This window comes from Eremothecium cymbalariae, chromosome 8 (assembly GCF_000235365.1).
Source record: "Eremothecium cymbalariae DBVPG#7215 chromosome 8, complete sequence".
Classification (NCBI taxonomy): domain Eukaryota; kingdom Fungi; phylum Ascomycota; class Saccharomycetes; order Saccharomycetales; family Saccharomycetaceae; genus Eremothecium; species Eremothecium cymbalariae.
In genome coordinates this window covers 808,135-820,960 of record NC_016456.1, presented here as the reverse complement: position 1 = coordinate 820,960, position 12,826 = coordinate 808,135, and the positions used below count along the sequence as shown (strand labels likewise).

General features: G+C 41.8%; 5 protein-coding genes across 5 annotated transcripts; 2 read left to right on the top strand and 3 right to left on the bottom strand.

Annotated features, from left to right (window-relative positions):
* Positions 1 to 140: 140 nt before the first annotated feature.
* VFA1 (Vfa1p) lies at positions 141 to 743 on the bottom strand (the record flags this gene model as incomplete). Its single annotated transcript, XM_003648437.1, has 1 exon — positions 141 to 743. One exon carries the CDS (start codon positions 741 to 743, stop codon positions 141 to 143), a length of 603 nt encoding a protein of 200 aa, XP_003648485.1.
* A 218-nt stretch (positions 744 to 961) lies between these two features.
* Positions 962 to 2,029, bottom strand: LCP5 (small subunit rRNA maturation protein LCP5; the record flags this gene model as incomplete). The annotated part of the gene is made up of 1 exon (XM_003648436.1): positions 962 to 2,029. The coding sequence occupies one exon, from the start codon at positions 2,027 to 2,029 to the stop codon at positions 962 to 964; it is 1,068 nt and encodes a 355-aa protein (XP_003648484.1).
* Positions 2,030 to 2,358: 329 nt separating this feature from the next.
* NSA2 (rRNA-processing protein NSA2) lies at positions 2,359 to 3,144 on the top strand (the record flags this gene model as incomplete). The annotated part of the gene is made up of 1 exon (XM_003648435.1): positions 2,359 to 3,144. The coding sequence occupies one exon, from the start codon at positions 2,359 to 2,361 to the stop codon at positions 3,142 to 3,144; it is 786 nt and encodes a 261-aa protein (XP_003648483.1).
* A 2,680-nt stretch (positions 3,145 to 5,824) lies between these two features.
* Positions 5,825 to 8,503, top strand: MPT5 (Mpt5p; the record flags this gene model as incomplete). The annotated part of the gene is made up of 1 exon (XM_003648434.1): positions 5,825 to 8,503. One exon carries the CDS (start codon positions 5,825 to 5,827, stop codon positions 8,501 to 8,503), a length of 2,679 nt encoding a protein of 892 aa, XP_003648482.1.
* Positions 8,504 to 9,622: 1,119 nt separating this feature from the next.
* RSP5 (NEDD4 family E3 ubiquitin-protein ligase) lies at positions 9,623 to 12,148 on the bottom strand (the record flags this gene model as incomplete). Its single annotated transcript, XM_003648433.1, has 1 exon — positions 9,623 to 12,148. One exon carries the CDS (start codon positions 12,146 to 12,148, stop codon positions 9,623 to 9,625), a length of 2,526 nt encoding a protein of 841 aa, XP_003648481.1.
* Positions 12,149 to 12,826: the final 678 nt, after the last annotated feature.

Sequence of the window (12,826 nt, the reverse complement as noted above, 5' to 3'; positions counted from 1 at the left end):
GAGTTAGTCATCTAGTACAGAATTAGTTGGTTTTGATATTTTGGAAAAACAAAGATGACACTACCGTGAACAGTGATGTGTCGATGGAATGGATAAATTTATATAAAATGCGATGATATACAGGGATATATTAGATAGTCTCAGGGTTTGGGGAGCTCTGGGAAGTTGTATCTCTTGAGGAGATCCTCGGGGTCGGTATTTGAGTATGCTTCTTGGTGCATCCTGTTTTGTTCTTTGACGTTTGAGAGGTGTTTTAATCTTTGCTGACGACTTTCGAACATTACTTGGCTGAGTGAATATGTTCTAGTATTCTTTTTAATGTCTGCGACTGCTGAAAGCTCCTTATCATACTGCAGTTTAAGCTGGGAGAGGGTTTCCTTCGGTTCGGCATCGGCGGGATCAGCTGGTGGCTTTTCAGAGTTGGGCTGGGACTTCGTTTCAGGTGGTGCTACCTTGGCTGAGGTGAATAAGTTGGTAATCCAGGAATCCCAATTTCCAGAATGGGTTGCTGAATGGGACCCAAGTTTTGCTCCTAGTTCATTAACTCTTTTGAGACGCTCCTTATAGTGACTGGTGTATATTGGTTGTGCAAATTGTGGGTTGTCAAGAATATGAAGATCGCAGCAGTAGAACCAGTCTTGACCTGATTTGTTGTACATGACTGTTGTGGTAGGCTTCAAGCATACTAGGCACGTAGACGCACTAGCTGCGGACACCTTACGTTTGGTATATACGTTTTCCATTCTTTTCTCTTCCGGTTATTAGTGCGGTGCAGGCAGGTAAGCAGAGGTAAGGAAGTATCTTTTTTGGAAAGATGACTCCCCATCTGTATCGCTACGCAACGCGCAATTAGTGTCTATGCTAGAAATAGTGGGATTTACGTAGTGTAATTCTTTAGATACAGAAATAATTGCTTATTAATATAGATATATAAGCTACTGGTGTAACCTAAACATTATACCTACATTCTTTTCTTCGCTCTGTCCCACGAAGTGCGAGGCTTCTTGTTGCCTTTTCTAGATGTGCTATCTTCAAGTTTCCTCTTAGAATTAAATATGCTGAAGTCTTCGCCGCCAATCATGTTGACTCTTGCCATTATCTCCTTTTGTTTACTCTTACGTTTCTCAGCCTTGTTGCCCACAGCGTTCAGCCTAGTAAAGTTATCCTCCTCGTACTGCTTAATGGAACTCTCCCGGTCTGCATCTCTCAAGGATTTGATACCACCTTTGCCATGTTTTACAATGTTGGCACCAATAGAAGTCTCCAGTTCGGGCTGGTCTGTGTTTTCCTTGATGAACTCCTCCATGGCTTGCATGCGAGACTTCGAAGACCTATTCTTGTGTTCTTGAGCGTTGAATTTATCTTCAAAGTGGTGGTTTTGGGCCGGCGGAAGCATTGCACTAATCTTGGGTGGTTTGTACACTCCAGAATTGCTCTCTTCACCGCCATCCACATCCTGTGGCGCTTTTTTGTCACGGCTATTTTTACCTGTATTTTTGGATACCATGGCATTGGTGTTTGGTTTGTACATTAGAGCTTCTTCATCATCAGAGGAATCACTAACATCAGAGCCTGCTCCTTCTGCTGCACCCACTGCAGACTCGCCCCGTTCCCTAGCCCGTTGCTTGGAGTTATCGTACTCTTTCTCCATCTTAATGTACGCTCGCGTAAGCTTATCCAACTGGTAGCCTAGCTTCTTTTCCAAAGGCTTAACACCACGTTCCAGACACACCCTATGCTCTAAGGATCTTTTGCGGCTTCTCTCAGAAGTGCACTCATCCGTCTTCTGTAGTTTCTCCCCGACTATTCCCATCAGGCTATCCAAGTATGCAAGCATGCTGCCGTTCTTCAGGGATAGTAGTGAAACCTTCTCAAGTCCTGTCGAGCTCCAGTTCTTGTTTAGAATCGTTTCAATAACACCACTTGGACTGTCCTCTGCATGGTAGAATTCCTTTAATTTGCTTAAAGCTTCGCTCGTGTTGGCCAGCGACTCGTTAATCTGTTTCAGCACCTGGGTGAGTTCGCTCATTCTAATATATTAAGTAGATGAACCAGGTATACCTATTAGACCTACAGAATACCTAGACACTGCGATTCGATACTACTTGATACCTAACAACGTCTGTAGTCCTCTAAGTTCACCATTTTGTCGTTTAGCTCATCGCTAAATGGAAAATTTTGTCAAGGCGAGATGCCCCAGAAAAGAAACGACTCGAGCTAGAAAAATTTGCGGAAGCTGCGATGAGCTTTTGAGAGTAGTAATTCAATTATCAAACACTTCAAAATACAGACTAGATTTATCAGAACGTTGATTATTTGTTGATCATATATATCATAGAGCACCTATAAAACGACCAAATGCCTCAAAACGAGTATATCGAACAGCATATCAAGAAACATGGACGTAGGCTAGATCATGAGGAGCGTAAGCGTAAGAGAGAGGCTAGAGAGGTGCATAAGATTGCGGATAAAGCGCAGAAGTTGACTGGGTGGAAGGCCAAGCAGTTTGCTAAGAAGCGTTACGCCGAGAAGGTATCGATGCGGAAGAAGATTAAGGCTCATGAGCAGTCGAAGATCAAGGGTGGATCGAAGCCGATGGACGAATCTGGAGAGGCACTCCCTACATATTTGCTGGATAGGGAACAGACAAATACAGCTAAGGCAATCTCATCAAGTATTAAACAGAAAAGACTAGAGAAGGCTGACAAGTTCTCAGTACCGTTGCCTAAAGTAAGGGGTATTAGCGAGGAGGAAATGTTCAAAGTGATCAAAACAGGCAAATCTAAGACGAAGAGTTGGAAGAGAATGATCACGAAACACACGTTTGTGGGTGAGGGCTTTACAAGAAGACCTGTAAAGATGGAAAGAGTTATTAGACCCGCGGCCTTGAGGCAAAAGAAAGCAAATGTAACGCACCCAGAACTAGGCGTCACAGTTTTCCTACCGATTCTTTCAGTTAAGAAGAACCCTCAATCTCCAATGTACACACAGTTAGGTGTCCTCACCAAAGGTACCATCATTGAAGTTAATGTTTCCGAGTTAGGTATGGTTACTTCTGGAGGTAAGGTTGTGTGGGGCAAGTACGCCCAAATCACAAATGAGCCTGACAGGGATGGCTGTGTTAATGCCGTTCTATTGGTGTGATAGAAGAGACAGCGAGAACCAGCCCCCATTTAATTGATATATATTATATACAAAATCTCATTACTTGTACATTATGTTTTCCGAAATCTTGATCTGCCCTCAACAGCACCTAGGTATACACCTACTCATATGGTAATTTTACTGCCACTATACACATATATATGTACCCTTCAAGTGCCCTGGGTTCCTTGAACCGTTTTACTGAAGCAGCTGATGTAATCACCATACGCTACACAACGAGAAATGCCTTTCCGCATTGATTCCCCTACCGTCTGACGTACGTCCAAGTAGTAGGTTTTACAAGAAACCTACAGCAGACCGCCCCCATCCCCTCTCCCCCCTACTGAGCATCCGGCCCGATGCCAATAAACCCCTTCGAATCAATATAAAGACTCTCCCCCCTAGTAAGCCTCCTATGATCTGCGAAGTTCATTTTGAAGCAAGAATGCCCAATATTGCAGCATCCTCATTCCTCTACGTTCCCACCTTGTAGAGTGCTCCGGCGAATCCCCTGAATTACGCACACACACTCTAAAGTGCCACCGATCTCTACCTTTCTAATTCTTACCACGCCGCGTCTATATGCCTTCAGAGTGCTGGTGCCATCACTAGTCATCTAAGAAGATTCCATGGATTGTGGTAAAATCTCACCAAAGATAAGACCACCAGAGATGTACGTTGGTCTTTCCAATTATGGATTTATACTTTCACTCATTAGAGCACGTCGAGTTTTCTGTAGTTGTAGTAGTCATTCTATAAATCTCTGGCAAATACCTCACAATGCGTTGTTGCTAGCACGGTTTTATCAATTTTGCTCAGAAGCATATCTATCTATATTAGAGGATCGATGGTATTTATCTTTATAAATCGTCAAATAGCACCGTTCTGATCCAGACTTATCATTGGAACACCACGTTTCTAGCATACAATAACTTCCTAAAGCAGACCACGAGAAATAAAACCACGGAAGAGGCAAGATACCTCAGTAGCTACAGATAGCTACTGTGCAGCATCTACAGCGATGCATTGCTTTAACCGTATTTCCATCCAACCCTTCACTCCAGATCCCCTTTTATCTTGCCGGCCCTGGCGCGCATACTACCGCTACCACCTGTTTCCCAGCACTTGACCGGAAGGACTCTTGTATAGCTCTCAAATACTTTTCCATGTTGTGAAAGAGCAAGTGCCAATCCCCTGCCTTACATACTCCACCCTTTTAACACTGCTAGGCACATTATTCTTGAACTGCTGCTTTTGTACGCACGAACGCTAACCACTACTTGTTCGAAAAGCGTGCACATATGATACACACACACATATAATACACACACATATATATGTGTATATATATACGTCTATGCGTAGCAAACAAACCTACATACAAGACCACACTACTACGTCTCTACACAGAAATACGCTCCTAACCTCAACTGATTTAACCGAAGTTGGAGCAGTTATGGTATGTAACATAATAGGTACACGTTTAATTTTACACCGCGGATCTGGTTGCCGTTTAAATATGCACAGCTGCGAATACGCAAGAACGCACCCAACCTGGCGCCTTTGTAGACACCACCACGCCCAACCCATGCGCAATACCTGTGACCTTTCGATTAATACCTGACTACACAAATCCAGGCCTTCCCATCCATCCATCCCTCGCTACTGTCATCCTGCAATCCAACCCTGTCCGCATGAAACCCGGTCTTCTCCGGACTACCCGGACAGCGAAACTCAACGCATAGACGCCTTATTATTCCTCTAAAGTAATACCGATAAAACCCCACTGTGTTGGCTGCTGTCTCGCAAGCAAGGAACCCTTCGAGCATTCAAACCTTCTCGCCCTTCGCCTGCCCCTCTCGCACATTCCACTTGTTCCTTCTTCTCGTAGCCCTTGCTACTTCGCAGAATGTCCTCTGAGCTCCCCAACTCACATGTGAGATATTACCATCTGTCATCTTTATTTCTTTTTTGCTGCCTATTCTCGAAGGCATTTTTATGCCTTTTTGTAAGAGATTTGGACTATTATTAATGGCTATTAATTACTGTATTGAGATAACCTCAGAGGAGTGAACATAACCCAATTAGGATCAAACACAGGCATCCTAATAATTTTTCAGCGTTGGTTTAAGTAAGTAGTAGGAGTTTATGTGTGGGTTAGTGTTAGTACACCGGGAGGCAGGCAGGAAAGCACAGACGCCAGGGAGAGTATGATAGAGAGACGAGAGCTACACACAGACAGAGGGCAAGATATGTTGATGGAAGGGATGATCTAAGCTTGTGGATGGAATATAATCGCAATGGGCATATATGAGTGTTAGGAAGTGAAACAAACACCAGAACACCTCGGCATGCTGTAGTATGGCAATATAAAGGCCGGTGGTCGCTCTTGGAAAAACGAGGGTATGTGCTGTCGTCGTATGACATTTTCTCTCTCAGGTAAGGCAACCCGAGGCAACATAGATAGAGGGTAGTTTAAACTTGCTCATTCGTTCTTCCCTTTCGCAGTCTCTCTTGTACCAACAGAACCAGGAGAGAGCACCTTAGAAATAAGCTAAGTACTAACTACTACTACTTGTGACAGCATAGCCACACATACTACATTGCTACGTCTGCTGCTTGTGCTGCTCAAAATTCATCTTCATCCTGTGCATCGTTGAACAACCACTATTCTGCTACCATGCCTTACAACCATCAACCGCAGTTATCTATCAACTCTATCCAGTCCCTGGTAGAGCCGGTAACGCCTCCACTTGGTCAGATGAACAACAAGCAGAATCATCAGAGAGCAAATTCGTTAGACCTCTCGGGGTTCAATCAATTCATGGCCAATAATTCTCCGATGAATCTTGGAACGCTGTCTCCCATCTGTGGAGGAGGCGGTGGCGGCGGAGGGGGCGGAGCAAGTAGTGCTTCGATTCAATCAAACACCTCTGCAAAACCACGCATTACTTCTTTGCCCTTGATCAACGAGTTTGACATTTCCTCGATGGCTTCGGCTACCACTTTGATTCCTGTCAACGACCAGGCTTCGATCGGTTCTTTGTCTGCATTGCCCTCGCTGAGGACTGTCAGTGGCTCTACTGTTGCATCGAATTCGAACCAGACAATTGGGGCTTCTAATGCGTCAGGTGCAACTGTAGTTGTAGCCAGGTCTTCATCGTCTGCTTCGTCCTCTGCTTCGGCTGGCACTGGTACCGGAAACAGCAGCGGGAATAATGATAACCACAACAGCAGTAACAACAACAACAATAACCAGAGCAGCAATATCAACGCTAACGGTAACGGCGGTTCGGATTTGGGGTCGTTACCCATCGAGGATTTGGATTACTTGCAGCTTGCCACCGACCAGTATGGTTGTCGTTTTTTGCAAAGAAAATTGGAGAACCCTGCGGAGTCTGATGAAGTTCGTGACTTAATGTACAAACAAATCAAGCCTTACTTCTTGGATCTGATCCTAGACCCGTTTGGTAACTACCTGATTCAGAAACTATGTGAATATTTGACTACGGAACAAAAAACCTCTATGATTCAAGATATATATTCTCATGTGTTTCAGATTTCTATCAATCAATATGGTACCCGATCTTTGCAGAAGATAATTGATACTGTCGAAACAGAACAACATATTGATATGATTGTTAGTGGCTTTTCGCAGCAGTTTACGTCCATTGCTCAAGTAGTGACTCTAATCAATGATTTAAATGGAAATCATGTCATCCAAAAGTGTATTTTCAAGTTTCAACCCACTAAATTTGATTTTATTATCGATGCAATTGTGGAGAAGGACAACATTATTAAAATTTCTACCCACAAGCATGGTTGTTGTGTTTTACAAAAGCTGTTGAGTGTTTGCACCTTGCAGCAGATCTTCAAGATTTCTGTAAAGATTATTCAGTATTTGCCAGGATTGATAAATGATCAATTTGGCAACTATATTATTCAGTTTCTGTTTGATATCAAGGAGCTTGACTTCTATTTGTTAGGGGAGATTTTTGGTAAGTTGTTTCATGAGCTATGCCAGTTGTCCTGTTTAAAGTTTTCATCCAATGTTGTGGAGAAGTTCATCAAGAAACTTTTCAACATCGTGCATGATTCTCTTTCGGAAAATTCGGGGTTTTCTACATCTTCGTTTACTTCCGTGAAGATGTTGTCTAATAGCTTCCAACCGTACCAACAACAAGCTGATGATGTTGTACATGTTGCAATGGGTATCCTGTTGACAATTATAGATATATTCACTGCTAATTTGAACATTTTGATCAGAGATAACTTTGGAAACTATGCTTTGCAGACTTTACTTGATATCAAAAACTATTCCCGTTTGTTAGAGATCCCTGGTAATAACTATGTCCATATGTCCCCAAAGCTCACCAAGTTCAGTCATGAATTTACTTTGAAAGTTGGTAATCTAATTGTTTTAACTAAAGAGTTGTTGCCTAGCATCAAAACCACATCCTACGCTAAGAAAATCAAGCTGAAAGTGAAGGCTTATGCAGAGTTAACCGGCGTATCCTTCAGTGACTTATCCCCAAAGAAAAGCCAACAGAATTTGCCTGGTACCATTAGTGCTGGAAATATGGCCACTAATTCCAACTCTATTCACCGTAAGCAGCATATTAGGCACTTCTCATTACCTGTGAACTCGTTCCGTCATCAAAGGAGTAACAGTACTGTTTCTCTGTCTAATGGATATCATCAGCAACAACCATCTCAGCAACATCAGCAGTTGGGCATGATAGGATTATCACAGAAGTTGAATTTCAATACTCCGCAGCAACCTCAACAATCTCCACCACCCCAACATCAACAGCAACAGCAACAACAACAACAGCACCAGCAGCAATTGTCTCAACAGCCTATTTTCACACAACCTCAACCTCCGCACATACAAATTGTATCACCATCCCCACATCAATCAATGGATCATCAATTGCATTATCAACAGCAACAACAGCAGCCGCAGTCTCGGCAACAGTTCCAGCAACAAGAATACCTGTGTAACAATTTTTCTAACGCTGCTGGTCCAAATTCTGTTGCCCTTATTGATCCATTGGCATACGATCAGCATCAGAAACTACATTGGCATCAGCAGCAACAACAACAACAACAACAACAACAACAACAACAACAACAACAACAACAACAACAGCAGCAGCATGTCTTGCCTCATATTCGTCATAATTTAAGTGATACTGGTTTGTTTATGCACCGCAATTCAACACCGGCTAATTCAAACATGTTGGCAATGAGTAGTGGAGCAACAACTCCAACTCCAACGCCACAACAGTCGATGTATATGACACACGCAACTGCAATGGAATATCAGATGAATATGGGAAAGGGATTTTATCGTTGAACTATATGCCAGTGCTTTACGTTGATTTGTTTTTTTATTATACCTTTCGTTTTAACATTTTTCCCTCTCTACATTACTTCATCTATGTGCATATTTTGTCAAGATTATATGACGTTGTTATTATTATTTTAGAAGGGGCTTTACAATATTGAGCTTTTGAAAGACATACATTGATAAACCCTCAAAACAAAAAAACTAGTTGTTGCGACTTATTCCCCTATGAGCATTACAGATATCAAAAACTAAAAAAAATCACTTGTGGAGATGATCTTATTAAATTTCCTCAGGGTATTATTTTTAAAGCTCAAATTTGTTAATATATGTTATGTTATATCATCACTATCTTTTTGCCCTCTACCCGGCTGAATTTTTTACAATTTCATGAGAATTTTTCTGGTTAGTCATTCGTTTACCCAGTTGTATTTTTAACCCTATATTATTATTCTGTCAGGAATCATCATTTCAATTATTCATTTCAACATCTTCTCGTTCACTCACTTCAGTTGAAATATAGGTTGGGATTAGAAACCAGTACAGTTACCAAAAATGAGGGGTTTGTTTGAAGTATCAAAAAAAAATATATATATATACCTACTTATATACCAAAAGAGTGCAGATCGAGAAGGGATTCAGGTGTCATTATTGGTTTACCATTTCTGTAATCGTGTTTTTCAAAAAAAAGAGAAGTTGTACGCATATATCCATCATCCATGTCTACCAGGTTACTGTAATAATAATACCTGCCAATATTTCTGGTCTTCTAACTTGAGGAAACTGGTTTCCTCACAAAAAAGGTGAACATTACTGCTTAATCTTACCACTGCTGCTCGTTTCACAATGCGATTCCTTTGACATTGTTTTAAATACTGTTACTGAGACAAACAATATATACGTATAATTTATATATGAAATTTGCATCAATATGAAAACAATATGCTTTTTTGTTATCTCCTACTAAGCATTGCGCCAACTCTCCCTATATGGATATGAGCGACAGGGAAAGTGGAAGTATTAGTACTGGATACACCGACGTTTTTTAAACAAAATAGAAAAATGATTCAAATTATGACCAGAAATAATAAAATAATAAAATAATAATATATATAATATATATAATTTTTACTCTTGACCAAAACCGATTGTTTCCTCAACAGCTAACGTCAACTTCTGTTTCAAGGTTTCATAATCAGGATAAGATGGCAAATCAACCCTATTGAAGCAGGTATGCGACTTTGGCAACTGTTGAACTTCGCCAGCTTTTTCAATGGTGAACCTTCTAGGACCGTCTGATCCTTGTAAATCTTTGAAGCCGTTTACAGGAATCCGAGAGGTACCTGTTGTAAATTGCAATAGACGAGCTTTCTGCTCATTATCCCATTCTGAAATACACTTCCAGAACCACTTAATCACCTCATCTGATTCCTGGTAGCCACGGTAATCTGTATGTTTCTTCCAGTCTTCGACATCAATTTCAGCTATACCACCTATCAATAATTCTAGCTCACGTTCATCAAATACATTGACTAAGTCTTCAGGGATTAGTTCGTTAAAGCCATCAATGAATGCCTTAAATTGTTCTTCAACTCTGCTGCAAATCTTCCACTGTGTAAACAATTCCACGTATTCTTTTTTGTTCTCATCAGTAACATCAATATTCCTGTCTTTTGGTTTCAAATCAACTGTTACAAGTTCGCCAAACCTTTCATCGTCGGCACTGAACGTCAAATCCAAGATGCCGTCTATGCTGTTTTCGAGAATCCATTTCAGTGAATTGTAAACATCTGAGTCCACCCCTTCCATGTCTTGCAACACCACCTTTTTGCGTAACATCATCTTATACAAAGCACCAATAAAAAAGGCGTCCAAAAACCTTCTATGGAAAACTCCCAAGCCAACTACTCGTCCTATAAATTTGAAATAGTTCAAGTGCTCTGGATTGATACCGCTATTTGGATTAATTTGAATAGTGTAGTTGTCATGCGATGAGTATTCAAACAAACAATAGAAAGGATTGAACATTTCGTGGGAAAGTAAGAAGAAGAATTCCCTACTAACTCCACCGTAATCCAAACCTTCTTCACCATCAAATTTGATCATCAATCTCTTCTTCAAATCTTCGGGTGTCTGTCTCATGATTTCTTGATAAGCATCCTCAAATATATGCTTTCGACGAACTCTAATATGACATTGCCCAGGCAAGATTCTCAATGATGGCTGTGATCTGAAATATATCACTTTACGCCTAAAATCACGCTTATACTGCGGAACATTTTGGTCAAGAGAGGAAGGCAGTCTCGGGTCATCCCAGGTAGTGGTCTTGGTATTGTGGTCTACAAAATAAACCCGTGCCGTATTCGTTAATCTCATCTCCCACCCGGATGGTAAGGGACCTAGTTGAGACACCGGCTGCTGCTGAATGGTATTGTTTGCAGGCCCATATGTTCTAATATATTGCTGTCTCCTTGGATCCACCCAAGTAGTTGTTCTTGTGTTATGGTCGACAAAGTATGCTCTGCCTTCTGGAGTAAATCGCTGTTCCCAGCCGGGAGGCAACTCACCCAGTCCAGAGGTGGTAGCGCCAGTAGCTGCAAATGTAGCGGCAGCCGTACCATTAACTGCAGGGGTACTAGTACCAGAACTTGTTTGGACAGTAACTGCAGCGTTGTCGGAAGCCAGACCGCCCGGCAATGTCCTACCCCTGTGTTGCCTTCTTTCTAATTCGGTATTAGCATTCATTTGGTCACCACGTTCAGATTCAGTCTGATCCAAAGTGGGCCTCTTCCATGTAGTGGTCCGCGTGTTATGATCAACATAATAGGTACGACCAAAGTTGTCCGTCCTTCTCTCCCAACCAGGAGGTAAACGGCCATATTGATCTTCGAATGAAGAATACTGCCTATTCTGATTAGTATTAACACTGCTATTGCCGATATTATTATTATTATTGTTGTTGTTGTTGTTGTTCACATCATCACTGGTGTTTACGTTGCCATTGTGGCTGTTCATATGAATGGTATTGTTATTCACACTACCATGAGAAATATAGCTGCCAGGTATCGTGGCGTTCGCCTGGTGATTCACACTCTGTAAATTGTTTGAAACTTGTAAAGCGTTTGTCCTTGGCAATGAAAGCACAGAGTGGCTGGCCGAACGTCCTTCGTCCCCAGCCATCGAAGGCTGTACGGTCAGGTTATCCATCCCATTAGACGACAGCACATTATTCCCTTCTGGAACAGAATTAGACAACACCACAATTAGCCTCCCACTCACATTCATCCCATCATTAGATCGCTTCAAATCTCTGGTAATCATCTCCTCTCGGAATACTCCAGACGTGGGACTAGCCATACCCTCATCAAAATGCGACAAAACATCTCCAATCCGAACATTGATAACCCCCAAAAACCCTTGATCCTTCTTTTTAAACTTCTTCTGATCAAAAACCTGAATAGTCAATATAGAATTCACCGTCACATTGTAAAACGTAAACTTCTCATTCCAATAAGGATTTAATGTCTTCTTCGCAGCGCTTGTAGACTTCGTCTGAGACCCATCGATCGTAAGCACAGCAAACGGGTCTGGAGAACGGAACACATCCCTCTTATAAAGAGAGTCGGCCGCAACTAACTTCACTGTAATAGACATCTTTTCAACACCAAAAAAAACTAACACTCCCTTCCAACTTACCAGCTTCCTTATTTTTTTTATAAAAGCAACTCTCTCAGTAGAAATACACGTATAGCCTACTTAAACCTCAACCGACAAATATGAATACACTTTCTTATACCGTTAACTTCCTTATCTAACTCTTCTGTAGTCTTGTACACGAGGAGAGGAGGAGGAGGGGGGGGGGGACACTACCAGCAATAAAAAAGGAGCGAGCCCAAAAAACGATAGAAAACGATACCGTAGATTATACTAATAATATGTTGAAAACAACTTCGTACCGACCCTATTTGACAATCTACTGAGTTATAACAACGACACCTTCCTTATTAATTAGAAGCTGGCTAGAACACAGATATCAAAGGCAATCTACTTGCCTCTTTTGCCCTTTGCTGGAGTCTTGTTGTATACCATGCGGACGTCTTTGTAATTTAGTCACTTTTTGGGAGGAGCCAGCCTCCAGAAAAGTTCTTAATTTGCCGGTTAGAGCGAGGATGATGTTGGAGGACTCCGGGTAACGCCAAAATGAGGAGCCTCGAACCGACCTTTGTTGTTACCCGACCATACTGAGATTACCCGGCCATGTGGCGATCACATGATTCCGAATTATGTAAGCGCATACGTGCCTGCATGAACAAGCATAAAACGGTTTTTCGG